Source organism: Opisthorchis viverrini (genome assembly GCF_000715545.1).
Source record: "Opisthorchis viverrini unplaced genomic scaffold opera_v5_2, whole genome shotgun sequence".
Classification (NCBI taxonomy): Eukaryota; Metazoa; Platyhelminthes; class Trematoda; order Opisthorchiida; family Opisthorchiidae; genus Opisthorchis; species Opisthorchis viverrini.
Window position 1 is genome coordinate 2,305,496 of NW_008751658.1, and position 19,297 is coordinate 2,324,792.

A 19,297-nucleotide genomic window follows, 5' to 3' on the forward strand; every position below is an offset into this window, starting at 1 on the left:
ATAACAAACGACGATACATTTGGTACTTGTTTGATGAGACCATATCGAAACCATATAGTGGCAACATTAGTGTCCTAAATTATGGTGTAAGCATTTACCACAATTTATAACTACTTTTATAATTCATTCAGGATGGTTCCAAAAGCACATCTACTTCAAAAAACCACCTACTCGTGGACTCTGTTTCGCATCTGCACACATTTGGGAAAAACAGGATCACTCTCATAGCATATGGTGCTTCATAGTCTTCGCCAAAATTGCACATGGACCGTGCACCACCGGAATACACATGAAATGGTTTTACATCCCCTACAGGTATGTGGGCATAGTATAGTCCTTAGATGTAATTCACCCCTTAGTTGAAGACCTTTTCCAACTTTTTCATCCCAGACAACTTGCACGTGAAAAAAGAAGTCTGTCCAGAAGTTTGCTACGGTAAGTTGTTCCAACTCCTGCTGCTGTCCCACCCTAGTTGAGGTCACTCACATACGAGGAGCAATAAGGCTTTCATGCGAGTCAATGCATCCTGTTTTACATCAAACCAGTTTGATATCTAGCTGCGGTATGACCTTTAGTGGTAGAGTGCAAATAGGAAGTACTAGCAGCAGGCGCGGAGTAACCTGGATTTGGACGATCGATTGTAGTATACAAATGGCACGTGGCATGTCTAGAGCGATAAGGTTGCGGGAGACACATCTAACACTAGGTTTTCAATTCTCGCTGCAAGAACTTACTCGGTTCATCACCAGGCGTTTTTGGGCAACAGGTAATGCTTTTGTAAGCAATTTATTCTCCCTATAGACATCAATGAGTTGTCCAGGCGTTGGCACCTTGTACTGCGATTGAATCGGGCGACTCATTTTCACAAGCCTACGAAGTTGCTATGCAGAAAGTTCAACAAAAAAGAAACAGATTAGTATCACGAAACTTACTTATTCTTTGTGGTGAGCAGTGATGTTCAATATTTACATTTAAAAAGACCTGCACCTGGGATGGCCACGCTTTCGTCCATGACTGGGTCTCTTTCTGCACGGTTTTCTGGTCCAAAACCGTGTTATCTTTATTACAGTTGAGCTGATCAAACCATTTGAATGCGTAGTGAGAACCACGGCTGATAACAGTGGGGCGGAAAACAGACACTGTTTTTCTGACAACAACTAATTTCTTGTTTTGCTTATAATTTAATGTCATCAAACAGGCGGTTTCAGGCGTCGCCAGCTCTTTTTATAGTTCGATAAAGTTGATCGGTCTAAAACTATATTGGCCAATACTTGGAGTCCGGCTACAGTAACAGCTGACGCATTTCTGCGGGGGAATCGATGTAACTTATCTATTATGAGCGTGCAGGTTGAGCACTGCCTAGTGTGCATTGCAGTGTTCTAGTTGCCCTTGTTTTTCGTAAAAATATTGTGATAAACCTGGTAGTTCGGTAACAGCTCGTTATCCAGCAGTAACCCTCCAAAAAGCGGGCGGGACACAGTCACCTGGCCACTTGTGTCTCGTTCACTAACTCATTTGATTGGCATTGGTCGAACAACTGTTCAGTACGCGCAGCCAGTCCCTAGAATTCCGTTTATTTTTGACAGACTAACACAATAGACAAAAATCGAATAACTTTCAAGAACCAATTCCGAAAGGAACATGTCAGAACTGGCAAAAAAGAATACGCCCACGTTCTGCTTTAGTTAAACGTGCATCCAAGGGTATTAAGACATCACATTCAGCAACTGACACAGGATGTCAGATACACTGTATAGACGAAATACACTACTCATAAGACTGCTGAAAACTATTCGACAGCCCATGACCGGTTTCGCTCTGCTTGGGGTTCATCAGGTAGGGATCCTGGGGCAGTGCATTCAGTCGATCAGGAGCATCACAAACGAGCGATTCAGCTGGGCTCCAGGCGAGTCTGGCGTCGAAACCAAACTGGTATGCAGACGAATGTATAAGTCGAATTTCGTGCGATTTGGTTCAATTAGAAAGTAACTTGACCGCAACTCGGGGACTGCGCTTACCTGATGAGCCCTCAAAAGAGGCGAAACCAGTAGTAGGCTGTCGAAGAGTGTTCAGCAACCTTATGAGTAGTGTATTACGTATCCAGATGAGTGCATAAGTCGAATATTACATTGCCTATTGAGCTTAATGGGAATTACCGCCAAGTTTCGTATAAGGCAAAGATGAATCGGCTGACGCACGCGTTCGATGCGACTCACGGGTGGCATGGGAGTACCAATACTTTCAGTGTGCGATCGAGTCTAGACAGGAACAAATGACTTCTACGATGAAATGCTTGTCGCCCAGAAGTCAAGAAAAACTGCGGGACCGAAGGGCAGTGTAGAAAAAAAGGATATCCGGATTCAAACTATCGGTTCTCCAGATTATTCTGGGTGGTCACAATGAGGTGGTCTGTGTTCTAAACCAGTATTTAGTGGGCTTTATAATACGTTAAAATGGGACTCGGTTTGCCCATATAAATGGACGATTTCTCCGGTGGTTCAAAAAATCATCTGCAGTCCGCCTCCGAAACCAAGCAAATGTGTACACCTGAAAGGCGAACACCAGCAGGCAAGCTCAACCCATAGCAGAAAAACAAAGACCGTTCCATTAGTCGGGTCTTTGGGGAAGTATCAGTCGTAAATTCCTTCTCAGAAGGGAACACCTCTAGCAAATCCATTTTTGGGACGGGATGGTTGTACCACGTGAGACACTCAGTGAGGTCAACACTTACCTGAACGTTATGCTCTAATATCTTGCTGGCTTCCGACGTCAGGAGATAACGTCTTTGCGTTAAAGCATTTGACGCTGCCAATTCCTTTACGCATCGATTCAGTTCTGCCTGTGAGGGAGCGTTAGAAAGACGATCGAATAACCCACCGATTGTGTATGCAGATGATTTACGAGAGTCCCCAGTTCACCTTTTAGTCTCACAATTTTGGCATGAAGTTCGTTCAACACTCCTCGTCGAAGTCCGTTAAGCACTCTTGCATATTCAATGTCAATGAGTTCCGCACCCTCGTCCAGTTCTCTTATTGACTCTACTCTTCCTCTCAAATCGCGCAATTGGTTGCGTTGATCTGCTGAGTTGAGGCGCAGTTTATTCTCAGCAGCGTCCTGAAATTGAACAAATATTTTCTTACTCGTTAGATGCGATACGTGAGTTTTGTCGGTTTACACCTCCGAAGTCAGATTAGGTCCTCTGATGGTAGTTTTCAATTTATACCCGATGAGTGAGTAAATTTGCTCTGTAACCAATGAGCCATCCCGGGGGAGTACTGGTCACTTGGATTCTTGTTAACAGCATAAGGGTTAAGGTTGCATAGCAGTCCAGAATGGGGCCAACCTTTTTCTTCACGAACTCTAACACAGAGTATTGCTGAAGAGGGTCATGTCCATCAGATGTTCCGCCCTTACTTTCAGTGGTTCATCAAGTCAGAAGACCAAATACTGAATGTAATAAGCAGCATAATCTTGGTCATGGAGTTTGTCAATTTCTTTAGACCTGCACACCACCGCAACGCTAATCTACTACGAAGTGATGATGTGTCTTCAATCGGTGAGGAAACAGCAGCAGTGAGTGAAGACTGCAGTTGACCCCAACCTAGCTAGTTCTCTGAGGGGGAGGGGAACGACTGGAATAACACATCCGCTTCCAAAGCTGTTGGTACTGAGGAGATCAACGTGTGTTGTTCTTTGGACAAACATTGTTAAGGGGACTGTGATGCGCAGAATTTGTCCCGTATGAGCTGATTATGTTTGCTACTTTTCATATTCTGTTTACAAAGTTACGTGCATGTCCGAATAGTGTAGGTTGTCCAACAATCTTTTCTGTTTTGATTTCCTTGCGCCTGAATGACTTTCCATTGCTCTCACGTAAGCAAGACCTCGGTAACGAAAAAATTATTAGTGGAATAACTGGATGTACATTCATCAGTGTACGATATCGTGGATTATACTGAGCGGTTTAAAAGATATGACTGATCTGAGCGCTCAGATGATTAATGGTACGATATCTTATACTGAGCGGTTTAAAAGATATGACTGATCTGAGCGCTCAGTGATTAATGACCCAAAGCATCCATCTATCTGTTATCTTATCGCTATGTGTAGAGCCTCCAATGTCGATACTGGCCAAGTAGATATACCGACCACTATGGGCTTTAGAGCAAACAGAGAGACGGAGGATAAAATATCCCATTTAGAAAAACAAATACAAGAACTCAGCGAGCTTCTGCTGCCCCTAGTTAACCAGACAACTGATGTAAAATCAGCGAAGGCATCTAGGTCAATGGCAGACGCTGCTTGCACTCCGAGGACTGTTGAGGAAACCAGACCAAACAGCACCAAGACAAAAAAGACGAATGTTACTGAACCTGAGCCAGCGGAACTCAACAGTATACACAAGAACATGGGAATTGTCGGTTGCCCCGCATCGAAGGTTACCGACCATACTAGGAAACTGAAACCGAAACCTAAACTAAGCGTAATATGCACTAATATCAAGGAGCCAAGCGACTCACTATTATCGGCTAAGCATAAGCACGATATGGAAGAATGGTTAAAGCTGTGCAATCGAATACAGCTTGATCCCATCGAACCAGTCTCGCTGACTCGCCTGAGCCGACCGCCGAAATCGCATCATCAAGACAAACCCAGACTTCTCAGAGTAACTGTTAAGACAGAAAAAGAATTAGAAAATATACTGTTGTCAGCATTTCGACTCCAGAGCGATTCGGAAAATAGCGCGCGAGTTCATGCTGACGTACCATGGACAGAACGATCTCGTAATGTCGAAAATCAAGCGACTAATAATCGTGCTGATGATCGGAGCTTGATCATTCTGGGTGTCCCTGAGATTGACGATGCCTCCGATAAAACGGCACGCATTTCACATGACGTTCTACAGTGGAAGTTTCTGAGTAGTACGCTCGAAACGGAAGAGGTGGCAGTAGTTGATGCTTTCAGAATTCCTAAATCGGAAAAATACATGGGAAACGGCCCTAGACCCTTAAAGCTGACATTTCTTCGTGCCGAAATGGCCAACTTGGTGAAAGCTCAGTGGCGAAGGCACCGTAATTTGCTTCCGAGGGAACTGAGAATAAGCTCACCTAAACGCTCAAACGCATCTGCTGATACGATTCGGACTGGCGAAATAGGAACTATTCAAACGCAAACGATCACTGATGAATACCAACAAACCACGGTTGGTATTCAGACTATGATGGAAAAATTGGGGTCAAAAAACGATTTACCAAAAAACGAATCACTGCTGGCTCCCCGGGAGTCGTGCGTTGCAGCACAGCAGAATTAACCACAACGACTAGCCTTAAGTGCCTCTATACAAATACCCAATGTCTGCCCAGTAAAGTGGCAGAATTAAACGCCTTTTGCGACCAATACAAACCTCACTTGGTGGCAGTGACTGAGACTTGGTTGCAAGCGGAAATATCGGACAAGGAAATCGAAATTACAAACATGAGTGTTATACGACACGATCGAGCCACCCATGGCGGTGGAGTTGCACTATATTATGACAGTAGTCTTCAATGTGCTGAAATACCTGACGCTAATCTCATCCTTGAAGATACCCTCTGGTGTATGCTGAAGTCAAACAAGATAGATGCGTGCATTATTGGTGTCATTTACCGCTCTCCAACCGCAATGGACACTCACACATTCAGTATATGTGACCGAATCCGTCGCGTATGCTCTTACTACTCCATTCCCATTCTCATTATGGGTGATTTCAATTTTCCCCAGCTTTTCGTCGCTTCATACTCGCTCAACTCAGTTGAAGCACACTTTCAGGAGCTGTTAGATTTGGTACCTTTATTCAACCATGTTAACGAATGTACGAGGTTTCGTGGAACAGATCAACCTTCGTTACTTGACCTTATACTAACTAGTGAGCCATTTATGGTTGAACAAATCATATATAGACCACCACTGGGAAAGAGCGACCATCTCGTGCTCTTGTTCGATTTCACTTGCTCCTCCGTACGTTTAAGCGACCCACATAAATATGTTCTGAAGACCAATTTTCGGGAGATAATCTCAGCCTTCCAGGACCTAAATATGCTGGATGACGAACACGAAAATACTAATAGGCGATGGAAATCATTCATAGCCCAGCTGCAGACCTTGATTGCAGACAATTCGACAGAGGTGCCTCGAGCCACCTGCGTACAGATGTTCACAGTGAGGAGTCGAACAAGAAAATGGATTACAGAACGTAACATCGCTTGGTTTCAATATAAAACGAACCGGACCGACGAACACTGGGAGTCGTACCGAAAGTTGCGGAATAAAGTCACGTCACTAATCAAGGAAGACAAACTACAACAGCAATTCAAATTGATGACTAGGATGGAGAAAAACCCCAAACTATTGTATCAATTCGTGAATGCGCAGGCTAAAGTTAAACCAGGTATATCTGCCATAAAGACAGAATCGGGAATGACTGCAAATGCGTTTGAAACAGCTAATGCCCTTGCCACATTTTATGCTTCCGTGTTTTCTCCTGAAGATACCCGCGCTCCTATACAAACTGTGGAGGTACTAACGGACGAAACTTTATCGGACGTGCATATTGATCGGGCTAACATTGTCAAACACCTTCGCGGCTTACAGGTACACACTTCACCTGGTGGGGATGGCGTTACACCACTGCTTCTGCGCCACTGCGCTGAACCACTTAGCTATCCTCTGGCTAAACTGTTCGCTAGTTCTCTGGAAGAAGGGTTGGTACCAGAGGATTGGAAATGCGGGATAATAGCCCCCATATTCAAAGGAGGTATCAGAACGTGTGCATCTAACTACAGACCTGTCACTCTTCTCCCAGTAATATCAAAAGTAATGGAACGAATTATAGCAGAAGCCCTGAAATCGCACCTTGAAATTCACTCCTTGTTGAGCGATAAACAACACGGATTTCGACAGAATCGTTCTTGTTTATCCAATCTCCTCGTGACACTCGATGACTGGACACGAGCAGTCGATGCGGGAGTTACTGTACATGCCTGTTACTTGGATATATCCAAAGCCTTTGATCGAGTCGATCACAGTATCCTTCTTCGGAAACTTGAAATGTATGGCGTGACGGGAAATCTGTTGAGCTGGCTGAAAGACTATTTGAGTGACCGTTCGGTCCAAGTTCGTGTCGATGGAGCGTTTTCCGATAAAATTGCCGCCACAAGTGGTGTCCCTCAGGGTTCGGTTCTTGGTCCAATTTTGTTCCTGGTATACATGAATGACCTGCCGAAACTTCTGCAGTGCAAAACCGTACTTTTTGCTGATGACATAAAAATCTGGTCTGAAATTCATGGAAAGGCTGATTGTGATGCGCTACAGCAAGATCTGCAAAGAATCGACGAATGGTCCATCCAAAACCGGCTGCCGCTGAATTTCCAGAAATGCAAACTCATAAATCTGGGGAAGAGCTACCACTTCCCATACAAACTGGGATCCAATGAACTGGAATGGGTGGCTGAGGAAAAAGACCTCGGCGTCTGGATTTCTAGCAACCTGAAGCCGAGTAAACACTGTCTATCAGTATATCGCAAGACCTCGGCACTGCTCGGGATGCTTAGGAGAATATTTTATCGTTTTACGCCTGAAATTCTCCCTATTATCATGAACACATATCTCCGGCCGACAATGGAATACGCGATCCAAGCCTGGTCTCCATGGCTGCAAAAGGATACACAACTGCTAGAGCGTATCTACCACCGCGCGACCAAGCTGGTCATTGGCCTCCGAAACGTTCCCTACAGTGAAAGGCTACGTAAACTCGATTTGTTTGATTTAACTTATCGGCGTATACGAGGAGACCTCATCCTGATGTTCAAGATAATAAACACCCCTAATCACCCTTTAAAACATTTGTTCACAGTTAATTTGGCCCGACAGACCCGACGGAATCCATTGGCCGTTGACATTCCATGTTCCCGCATTAACTGTCGGCGCTACTTTTTTTCAGTCCGCGTATCCCTCACGTGGAACAAACTACCAACATCTGTTGTGGATTGTGGTAACCTCGAGACTTTCAAACATTCGCTTGACGAATACATAAGATCTCACCCAACTTCCCTCATCAACATTTGAGATGCAGATTACAAACAATAGAACATATATGTCATATCATTCCGTTTATCTGTATACATACACACACACCAATATCCTTTGGTCATTGTAAAGCAAAATGCTTTTTAGACCAATATAACCTTGATCTACCTTGATTTACGGAGGGCATGAATGTTTACTCTTTTAAATGCATCGGAAAGGAGGTGTGTTCCTCGTTGAAAAAAATTGTCATTCCCTGAAGATCCCTTTGATATTGAATTTTCCGAACTGAAAAGATAACCTCAACAGCCATTGAATTTACAAGCGACGGAATTAGTTCTGGAAAAATTCAGAATATACATTATTTCCTTCTTGTGCTCCAGACGACCATTTAACTTCAGGATCGCCCAACCGCCCTATCAATCTACCAGAAGTACAAAGCAAACTGGTGAAACACCCATATACAGGTCGATGAATATAAGTCATATCCTTCGTTTGTGACATTCTTAGACTGAATATGTCGCACAAAGGACGCCTCCCGTTGTAGTTTGCACGATTTCAGTAAACGGGTGGTAGGCGCCGGTCAGGAGTTGAATATATATCCAAGATATCAAAGCATCTTTTCTTGACGCAGCACTGCCTTATGAGTAGTCTTGCGTCAACAAAAATACATCGCAAACCGTCATTATTTCAGACATCTACGTTAGGATTTGTAGGTTCAGTGTGTGAATATCTATTCCGCGGTGCCATAGACTGGGCAGAATTTTGTAATGAGAAGATCAACTAATGGGCCATACTCCTCGCAGTTGTTTTGATGTCAAATTCGAGCGTAATGAACGTGTCGAAGTTGAAGTAAGGCATTAGGTGTTCATTATATAGCGAATCGCGTTTATGATGGCTCTGTCGCTTTTGAAACACTGCGTGCTACAAATGTCAAGGCAATGGGCGAATAAAGGCAAAGTATCGTTCCTCAGTCTTCTGATGCACAGATAATTGGCACCAGTAACCGGAAGAAATTTAGGAACTGAGTGATTCTGTTAAGTATTTTACCTTTGGTAGTAGCGGGCCATTCAAACAATGTGTATCAGCTTGTTCATACTACCAAAGGTCACTTAATGAAGTCCACCATTGATTCCCACCAACAGTAAGCAGTCGTAGAGTCTCTGTTACTTCCTATCCTAGCATGCCACGCGAACATTATCACTGTTGTAATTACTGAGCATACGTGGGCATTTCAATAACAACTCACAAGATTCGAACCGTATATGTGAGTTTCTTTTATCGGAACCCTACTCATACCGATGTTCACTGCAATACAAACTACGCACATAAATAAATATTTGGTTTCCAAGTATACAGTACACCAGGAAATGCGATTGTTGCACTGACATCTCCAGTGTTCTTTAGTGGGTCACAGAGGCACAAGAAATGTTACATCGCGGCGAGGTAGTCTCTTCGAAACAGGAACTCCCGACACTTACAACCAGCAGTGCGTGAATTTAAGAATCGAGTTACAATTAAGAAATCAGACAACTGTTGAGCAAGCACCGTAGGTGAAAATGCTAAGAATGTTGGCGCTGCTCTAGCAGGCAATATGGTGTGGGGACTCTCGATGGAACCTCTTTCCTACTGCATTCTTGCTTGTTTCTCACGGGTCCAGGTTTCGGATTTTAAAAACAAGGAAAGCCCTACCATTTTTTATCATTCTTTAACAGGGACCATGTAGATCCTACCTATTTTTTCCATTTGGGTATCAGTACGGCCAAAAGGGTCGATACAAATTCAGGGATAATACTTGTGTGACATGAAGATTTATGGCTTCAAGTCGTCCAAAATGAGGCCAAACAATGTACTATGACTGTTAATGACAGGAGCAGCCTCTCATAAGCTTCTCCCCTTCTTCACGGCGAGCTTGACTCCCTGATCATCTCATGAAAGTCAAGATGATGTGCATTGAACTTCCGACCTTGCATCTGGACTAGATTTTAGAACACTTCCAACGTTTGCCTAAACTACGTGTGCTAGTCCCAATGTACCGTTAGAGGTGGGCAATCGGTTCCTTTTGGTTCCAACTTGTATCTGAGACCGCTCAAATGTGCATGTGCTGGTAGAATTAATGCAGGAGGTTTTACCTCATCAGTTTGAAATTAAAAATCGCACCCCCTGAAGAGCACATATCGATATCCGCCACATGTGATTATTTTCGTCCGAGTTGATATGTGGGTTTCCTACCGTTTCCCTTGGTTCATAATCCGCTTGCTTTTGGTGTATGCGTGCAGGTCTTCAAGCTGCGCAAAGGAAATTCGCATTTAGTGCTTCACGTGACGTTTGGTTTCGTGTTAGAACGGTTGTTCATAGTATCTATAAGGCCCTGTGATTTCGACCTCGTGTTGTTTACGTGGGCCCAAATATTGAGTTTGCATCGCGTAAGGGCCCCGAAGTTGCGTTTGAGTTAAGTATTTAAACGACCTTTGTCCTTCAGAGAGAGCTTGAGTACCAGTTGATAGAACAGGCGAAATCCCGGATTTTCGCTTTTGATTACTATTCTTGAAAGTGTCACCGTAGAGCTAAGCTGTTCACATCAGACTAAGGATCCTACTGGGTTTGTTGGCATCCTATTGCTCCCCACAAATTAAAGTCATTGAGCCAAAAACATGGCGAACTAAGCTGGTGTGGCGGAAAATTATGTACACTCTGAACAACCTTGGGCAGTGAATAGCTTTTTGCGGGACTGTCAGTATCTTTTTCCGCTTTCGATATTGCGCCCTTAGTTCTTATGAGTCAATGTATTTTGTTTGAGTTTCCCATCCTTTTGGGCTTAATTTATCCAAAGTTGGTGTAGGTTTTGTCGATTTAGGGCACTATCCACATTGTCAAACGCTTTGCTTAGGTCAAAAACGCAGTGAAAATTGCCAACCGAGACTACCTATTTGTGAGGAACGTTTCAATATGGGAGTTGATGTACCCTTTCCTAGGTAACCCGAAGACCCAGTAGTATAACTAGAGGGTGTATTACGTCCTTCGGTAGTACCATAAAACAGAACTCGTGGATAAGTGACAAAGTTCCATCCATTTTCCCTCTGCGTATGAGTTAAAAGCTGACTGTAGATTGAAGGCAACGGCATCTCAGTAAGCGCATAACCGACTCCAGCCAGTCGGCCAACAGTTGGCTACCAGTCAGGCATGTAATAAGCGACAGAACTGCCAAGAACCAGCAAGCACTAGTGAAGCGGTATGCACAGCTTCACAAGAGTCACGAAGAGTCTACCTACACAACGCATCAGTTGGATTGTTAGCTCGCATTGTTGTTTCAGTCCTTTGCCGATGAATACTACTTTCCAGCGGTAACTGTGAGTTTGTAGAGGAGAGCTACATACCCTCACTGGAGATTTTGTGAGAATGTTCATTTAACCGACCTTTATAGCAATAAAACAAATATAACGCTGGAGAATAATACGTCACTAATAAAGGTGGTGTGAATTAGACTCAGTTAGGTACGACAGAGCACCACCGTAAAACTTACGCTTCCAAGCCATAAGAATACAGGTGAAATTTTAAAAAAACTGGTTCTACTGGTGAGTTTGAACCTGGATCTCAGTTTCAGTTTCACTGAACACGGTTTCAGACGCCGAACCGGTGCAAAACTGACAGCTTAACAGTTGACGATAAGACGGAGGGAGAACACCGCTTGGTGACGCTGTTTGATTAAGCCGTTTTGAGATAATCCACCACTTTTGGCCACTGGTAGTTTCAGCACCGTTAGGCTGTTATTGGTGCACACAAAGTTGGTCTCGGTAAACTATATTGAGATTTCGCTGTGTTATTGCACCCTCTTATCCAAAATGCAGATAAACACGCCGGACCTCGCGCAATACGAAGTGGCGAGGAGGTCTACGTCAAACTTCAGTCGTCAGCTAATGAATCGGTGCATGAGTGTGTGACGTCGACAAGCCAAAACCTTATGGACATGTTGTTAGGGAGGACAATACGCTGTAATTTAGACCATATAAGAACTAGAAAGCATGGGCGAGATTTGGAACAAACACCGGAGTTGACAGCGCAGGTGGACTCCGGATTGAAGCAAGAGTTTGAGAACAGCTACAGATTCTCCAAAGTGCCTACGCCGATCAGCAAAGGAATCAAAGCTGGTCGAACGCTACTAAGCTGGAGTTGGTCAAATCTAGCGGTGACCGAAACTGCGGCAGCTACAACCACTGTACAACGAGTACGCGGTTAATACAGCTAACAATGATGATGGAGGAGTGTATTAGCCGTTTTGATGTGTCAGAGTTTGCGAGTGTCCCCATCCGTTCGTCAATCCACAATCGATCTGACCTGTGACCGTAGTGGTTGATTGGATACGTGTCCGATTGGTTAGCACGCCTGTGTGTCAACCCTTCAATACATCAGAGAACTGTTTGTGGGATTTCTGGACATGTGACTCAGTTGTTTACTTACCCGTTACAAGGCGGATCTGTTTAGCCCCCTGTACTCAATACACCCTTGTCCTTACCTACGTGTTTTCTGACTTACTTTGGACTGATAATGTACTCTAAGACATCAACGGATATTTATAGAAATTAACGAAAATAACACATGCATTGTAGGTATTGTGCAACCATCAACGATCATCAATCACAACAATGGCCAGCAAATTCTGAAGCTACAAATTGACATTGACAGGTTATCCATTCTTGGTTATCCAGAAATAAAATAACGGATCACCCTGGGACAAAGTCTGCGACTCCTCAACAAGCCATTTATGAATGACTCATTTTGCGACTAATAATAATCATTCAGCTGTAACACCCTTTCGGTGTCTAGGTGCCATGTCACCCAAAGGAAGTAAGAGGGGCTTGGATACTGCCAGATTGTCCAAGCCTAGACAGGGGAAGCCAAAAGACGACTAAAGAAACTCTACCCTCTGATCACTGTATAGCAAGTTTCTGGAACAAATGCACTCGGTTTCTACCGGAGCTGTACTTATTCAGACATCCATTAAGCTATTGAAAGTATATTTTGAGTGCAACGCCTGTGACACTTGCTTGCTGTTGCGTAAGACAAGTGAAAGACCATATGAGCTACCAGGCCCGTGGAAAGTTCACGCAACCAGGTAAGCTGCACTCGTGTGAGAGGATAACATTTCCACTATTGGACGTACATTTTCAAGCAGAGGCAAATGTATGCGTACGGACGGGTGAAGAACTTTATAGTGGTCTAACAAAGCTCACACTGACGTGTCGAGGCATTTTACTGGTTCCGGCCACGCTCAGAATGGTCAGCCGGATGGTAACACAGTGGCAGATTGGGGGGGACCGCTTAGCACGCAGACATTCTGGAGCTCAGGTATAACATCTTGATGATAAGATGTCCGAGTTTTTAAAAACGTAAATGACACCCAGGATTACTTTTTGATCTGTGAAATGCGACAGAATGTCAAATTTTGCCTTATCTAGTTCCTTTGCCTCTCTCACGAAACCTAGTTTCTCGTAACGTATACGATAACGACATGAACATACTATCCACAATTTGTAACTTATTGCACCCAGTAAACCAGGTGCGGAATTGAAAGTGTGACACACTTTCTTAATTTTTCCATCTATGCGGTCCTGATCAATAATCACTGTTAATCTTATGTACGCGTATGTTGGTAATGTGTTGGAATATTGGTAGCTCGGGTGTATTGGTTGGTAATTGATCAGGTGGCTGTTGATCTGTTCGCCGAGCTTGGCAATTGATTTGCAAACGTTTCATCACCACTCGAGTAGACATCTTCAGTGCGCACATCTTCAACGGCGCACTGAAGATGTCTCCTTGAATGGTGACGAAACGTTTGCAAATCAACTGCCAAGCTCGGCGAACAGATCAACAGCCACCTGATCAATTACCAACGTACGCGTATGTATTCAAAGTTAGTTCTATTCATATGATCATTTCAAAAATTTCATGCACGACATTAGGCAGGGTGCCAAAGCTCCTAAAGCTTTTGAGGTTCAGCCTCACCACAGTGTTTTCTGCGAGCAGCAGCTCCTCCATAAGAGATGACCTCTATGGCTCCTGCAGCACTCATTACCTAGTCGTTTTCACTTAATTCAAAAGCCAATCTATATGTCTGGTGCAGGATGAAATGTTCACAATCAAATAACCCAGCTCAGTAAATTAACTAACGACCATCTATGCTACCTGAGCTACCAACATTTTACGCGATAGCAAATACAATATCCAATATTTCAGCGATAATTTTCCTTTCACAGGTAGTTCACACCTTTCCAACCTTTTGTAACCATGTCTTTCCATAAGCTTTTATCAGTTTATACATTTTAGTTGAAATTGAACGCAAAAATTCATTTAAGGTGACATGTAAATCAATACTACGTTCTCACACAGACAAATTGTAGTCATTCTTGATTTACCTGTTACGAATTCCTCCCAACAGTTTCATGTCCTTATGCCATACATTTATTGATGTAGTTGCACTAATGTCAATTAAATGCTCTATTCCGAAATGGATTTTGTGAACTCACATGCGGCGGCCATCAGCAGCAAAACATGACTCCTCGAAAACGGACGGACAGCTTAACTTCTGGTGCGGAGAGTACCGCTCTATTATCAGCTTTAAAAAGCTACAGTACTTAGTCGGAAAGCGTAGTAGGCATCATGTGAAGATCATGCAAGAAGTGGGTGAGTGGTTACAAGATTGTTTTCCCTTCCCCGTCCACCTTTACTCTTTTCTTTACAGTAAGGATTTCAAATAAATCGTGGTTGTACGGCAGTGAAGCATCAGTGTTGAGCACTGATGTCATGCTGTCGATGATGATGATGATTGAAAGAACAGTTCAGGAACTTCTGGCTTAAGAAAAACGATAGAAGTTTGTCACCAAACACGTCTAGTGATTCCAGAGTGTTTGCCATACCGAGGTACCAAAACCTACAAAAACACTAGAGACCAGTCTGCCCTATGCGTTATAATCAGCGCTGGCACCTTGTAAAAAGATAAATAGTTTACTCACTCATCCATGAAAGCGTTTAAGGCCGTAAACCTACCGAGGCGACCAAAGCCCATTGACCATATGGTTCTCCCCGCATACCAACTAACCTCCAACACAGGTACACCATATCACTAACAGCTTTAGGTGAAGTGGGTAAATAATCGACCATCGGTCGTTCTGTAAAAGTTATGTATATTCCGAACACGCACTTCTTTCTGTTGCTTCCCGTAGCGTTGTTAGTGCGTGCAAAAGATGATCATACATTGCCTGGCCATTGAGAGGCCCTCGGACTCTGACTAAAAGCAAAATTACCTACTAAATCCCCTTTCGGACAATATGTTCTCCGGAATTGGCTCTTACTAGAAAGTACTTTCCAAAACCCTGCAAGATGTAAAGCACTCGGTTTGTGAGATGTCCCAATCAACAAGCAATGGATGGAGACGCCCGCGAAATTCTCAATCGGTTATCATCTAAATTGTTTACTTATATCTTGGCAAGAGAAATCAACCCTAGCGAATACGTCAGTGCCATTTATAAAAAAGATACTCGCAGTGAGTTTGGTTGTGACAGGGAAATTAGCCTCACCGCGTTGTAACCGGTATCTTTGCGTCGCTTATTTTATGTCCATCGTAAGCGCGTGAAGAAATCTGGCCGGGAGAAATTAGTGTAGACCACATTCACACACTCTGTCAAGTAACAGCATGTGTATAGATACCCTACAACAGTGATGTTCCCTGACTTCAAGGGTCCGCTTGACTGTGCTGATCGGTTCGTTCTACTCGGCTCGATTGCGCAACAGGGTATGCCCGTGAAGTCATGAATATTATGCGTTCTTCGCGTTCATGCACCCTTAGGTGCGCGAGAGCGCATGGTAAATCCTCCAAAACCTTTGACACAAACAGTGTTGTCCCACAAGAGGGTTTCGTTTCGCCGTTGACGAAACAATAATACAGACTATGGAAGATTTTCGTAACCTGAGTTCAGGTCTCGCCGAATGAAAACCCTGTCAACCCGGAGTATGCAGATAAGTGGTTTCGCTTATAATAAAGTATAAAGCTCGAGCACCCCTAGAAAACCTACCAACATTACCTAGTCTTTCAGTACGCGCTTTGTGCCAACGGAGCACATCGTGTCATAGAGTAGTGGAACATGCCACTAGGAATCCAAGAAATGCTCCTGAAAGTTGTGAGACACCATGTGCATATCCAATGTTGCATTAACTCTGACGGTAGTGTGACAGACGAAGTAAACTCCATGATACCAAAGGCTAAAAATGCACTTGGCAGTTTACGCCGCTTGTCGGCTGGAATCACCGAGTTTGCAATAAAGTGCTTAGGAGGTGGCTGTTTGATGAAGAAGACACGTCACTCAGGTATTACACTCAGCACTGCAGACCAATGGGGTGGGCCTTATGCTAAGTGTATCGCGTTACCGTCTTCCGAGAAGAGCACTGTCTACAGTGCCTAATTTGGAATGGTGTGAAACTTGGTGGCGGACATGATGAGTCATCATAATCGACAGCATAAATTCAGTGTTCAACACTAATGCTTCGCTGCCATACCACTTATTAATTTGAAAGCATTATTGTGAAGGAAGAGATAAAAGTAAAAGGACAACATAGCGCTAGCCTATCACAATCATTTCAAGATGACTACATCGCCAGACACTCATTAAGACAATCTGGATAGAAACTGACAACAAGAGCGCCATTGACTTCGATCAACAGCCACATCTTGCGGCGTCTCCAACCAAGCACAGTGGGGATCACGCGCTCCCAACCTTGGAAGGCGAGTAGAACCGACGGTCATCATCTTTATAATACCTCTCTTCCAGATCAGGGGTTGTCTTCCGCTACTCCAGATTTAGCACGAAGAACAACACCCTCTTGGACAGAAGACGGCTCAACATACGTAATACATGGCTTAACCAATACAGCTTCTGAGGCTAGACACATCCCTCGATGAAAATTCAGTTGCACAGCCGAAAACTAGCATTCTAATCGACTGGATAACTATTCGCTGACATCAACCCACACGAGATGTGCTTCTGGGATAAGTTGTTGAACAACTAAAGAAGTCTCAGTTCAGCTGCTTGAAAAGGCCAAGTCTTACAGCCCCACAACAAAGTAGCCCACATTATAGCCTGATAAAAACGTCCATTGAGACTCAAGAGTAAACCAATCTGACGCGACAGATACCTCAAATCAGCCGATGCAAACCGAACCTTGCAGATCCATGGACTGACCTCATCTGTCATACTACCACCAAAACTGATAGAACTTCCAAGATACGTAAAACGTTCATACTATCACTTTCTATCCAGATTATCCGACTAAGTGTTGTAGTGTACACTCCTCGGATTTATTTGGTAGACTAACCCTAGATTACGCTCCCTGTCTAATTATTCCATTATAAGGGTTCTGCGGCAGTGAAGTGCGTGTTCTAATGTGACGTTGCTATTAACGATGATCACCAAAGCCAGCTGAGTTAGTTCATGCCCACAGTGTCCTTTTCCCGGCAGGTTGATCTCAAATTCGACGACTGGGACGATTCCAGATAGTTCAACTTTAGCGACAACCAGAGTTAAGTGCGTTCCAGGTATTTCTTATTCAAGGAACATATTTTTCCAGCAATAATTACCGCGACTCCCTCAGAGGTCATAACACGGCAGGGGACCGTAACTCTGAGGTCGGAAATTTTCCTTATGAATTTAGACCTTTGGTGTTTTCATCAGTTGAGACTTCTGTACACCAATAAAACAGCTACCGTCAAAGCTCTGAAGCAAAAAAACAGTCAGTACGCATGCAACATATGAGCTATTCTCACGAAGAGAGATCCTGTGACAGTCGCAGAAAGTAGAAAAAGACGTTATTTCAAATTGAAACTCATCAGCAACGTATTGCTATTAGCTTAGCTATTTAAATGCACCTCGGACAGAGTTGTAATATAGCCCAATGCATAGTGACCGCCGTTAACTGGCAAATGCAATTACCAAACGTTGCTAGAACGAAATAGTCCTTTGAAAACAATGCTTCGTATCAACGTACCAATCTTTTGCACATTAGCTTAAAATACCTCTGGAGTATTTCGAGGGTGCATGGTTCTTGCTCGATAACCATTTTTTGGAAGGTGTACTTTGACTTCTGGAGCTCTGTAGAACGTTCCGCGAAAAGCGTCAAAATGATCTGTTATTGGAGAAATTGAACAGAAATAAACCGTTACATTTCCATTTTCACATTCCTTTTCACTCTCTTCTATTAGTTGACGTAAATTTTCCGTTTCTTTTTCAAGACAAAATTGCGCAACAAGACACTTTTGTGAAATGGATATAAACGCCGATCGCTCCACTATACTTTGCTTCGTCAATCTTCGATGAGATGTTCGCACAGCAGCTTCTAACATTAGAAAAAAGAGCGCCTACATATTTCTGTAGGTTGTACTTCAGGGGAAAAATGACTGATATATTTATGGAGCATCATATTCTCAACCTGTAGTCTTTCCAAATCTTCTCTGATACATTAGGCGGATGGACCAGAAACAACCCACTTTTTGCGGTGGATTCTTTGTTGCATTTCCGATAATCCCACCTTGTCCGCTGTTGCGATTCGGAACACGTTTTCCGCCCCGAGGGCCATGGCGACAGTCAAAAGTGCGTCTGGCGTTTGTGACCTTGAGCATACAATTGCCTATGCAACCACTGGTGGGTAATTTGGTTCAGGGAAAAATGACTGATATATTTATGGAGCATCATATTCTCAACCTGTAGTCTTTCCAAATCTTCTCTGATACATTAGGCGGATGGACCAGAAACAACCCACTTTTTGCGGTGGATTCTTTGTTGCATTTCCGATAATCCCACCTTGTCCGCTGTTGCGATTCGGAACACGTTTTCCGCCCCGAGGGCCATGGCGACAGTCAAAAGTGCGTCTGGCGTTTGTGACCTTGAGCATACAATTGCCTATGCAACCACTTTCATTTCATTCATTTCAATAAGTTCTCCTGAAGTAGGAGACCAAGACTGGCAGGAAGGGTGTGTGTCCACTTGTGTGTATCCACCGAATTCTAGTGGTGTATGCGGCTGGGCAGCTCCAGACTCGGCAACTGGCACCGAAAATTGTTCGATGCTGTCCGAAGTTTCGGCGATAGTGGCTGAAAACAAGGAAGCAGCTGTTACAAATGATGATGGTTGACGCGACGGGGCAGTGGTACGTGATTTGGCAAGACATCCTCTACCATGCTGAGCCACAA

At 43.8% G+C, this 19,297-nt stretch overlaps 1 protein-coding gene across 1 annotated transcript; it reads left to right on the forward strand.

The window, feature by feature from the left end:
- Nucleotides 1-8,269: 8,269 nt before the first annotated feature.
- On the forward strand, nucleotides 8,270-13,941 carry T265_00209 (hypothetical protein; the record flags this gene model as incomplete). Its single annotated transcript, XM_009163917.1, has 4 exons — nucleotides 8,270-8,285; nucleotides 11,910-12,286; nucleotides 13,053-13,174; nucleotides 13,764-13,941. 4 exons carry the CDS (start codon nucleotides 8,270-8,272, stop codon nucleotides 13,939-13,941), a joined length of 693 nt encoding a protein of 230 aa, XP_009162181.1.
- Between the last annotated feature and the right edge of the window lie 5,356 nt (nucleotides 13,942-19,297).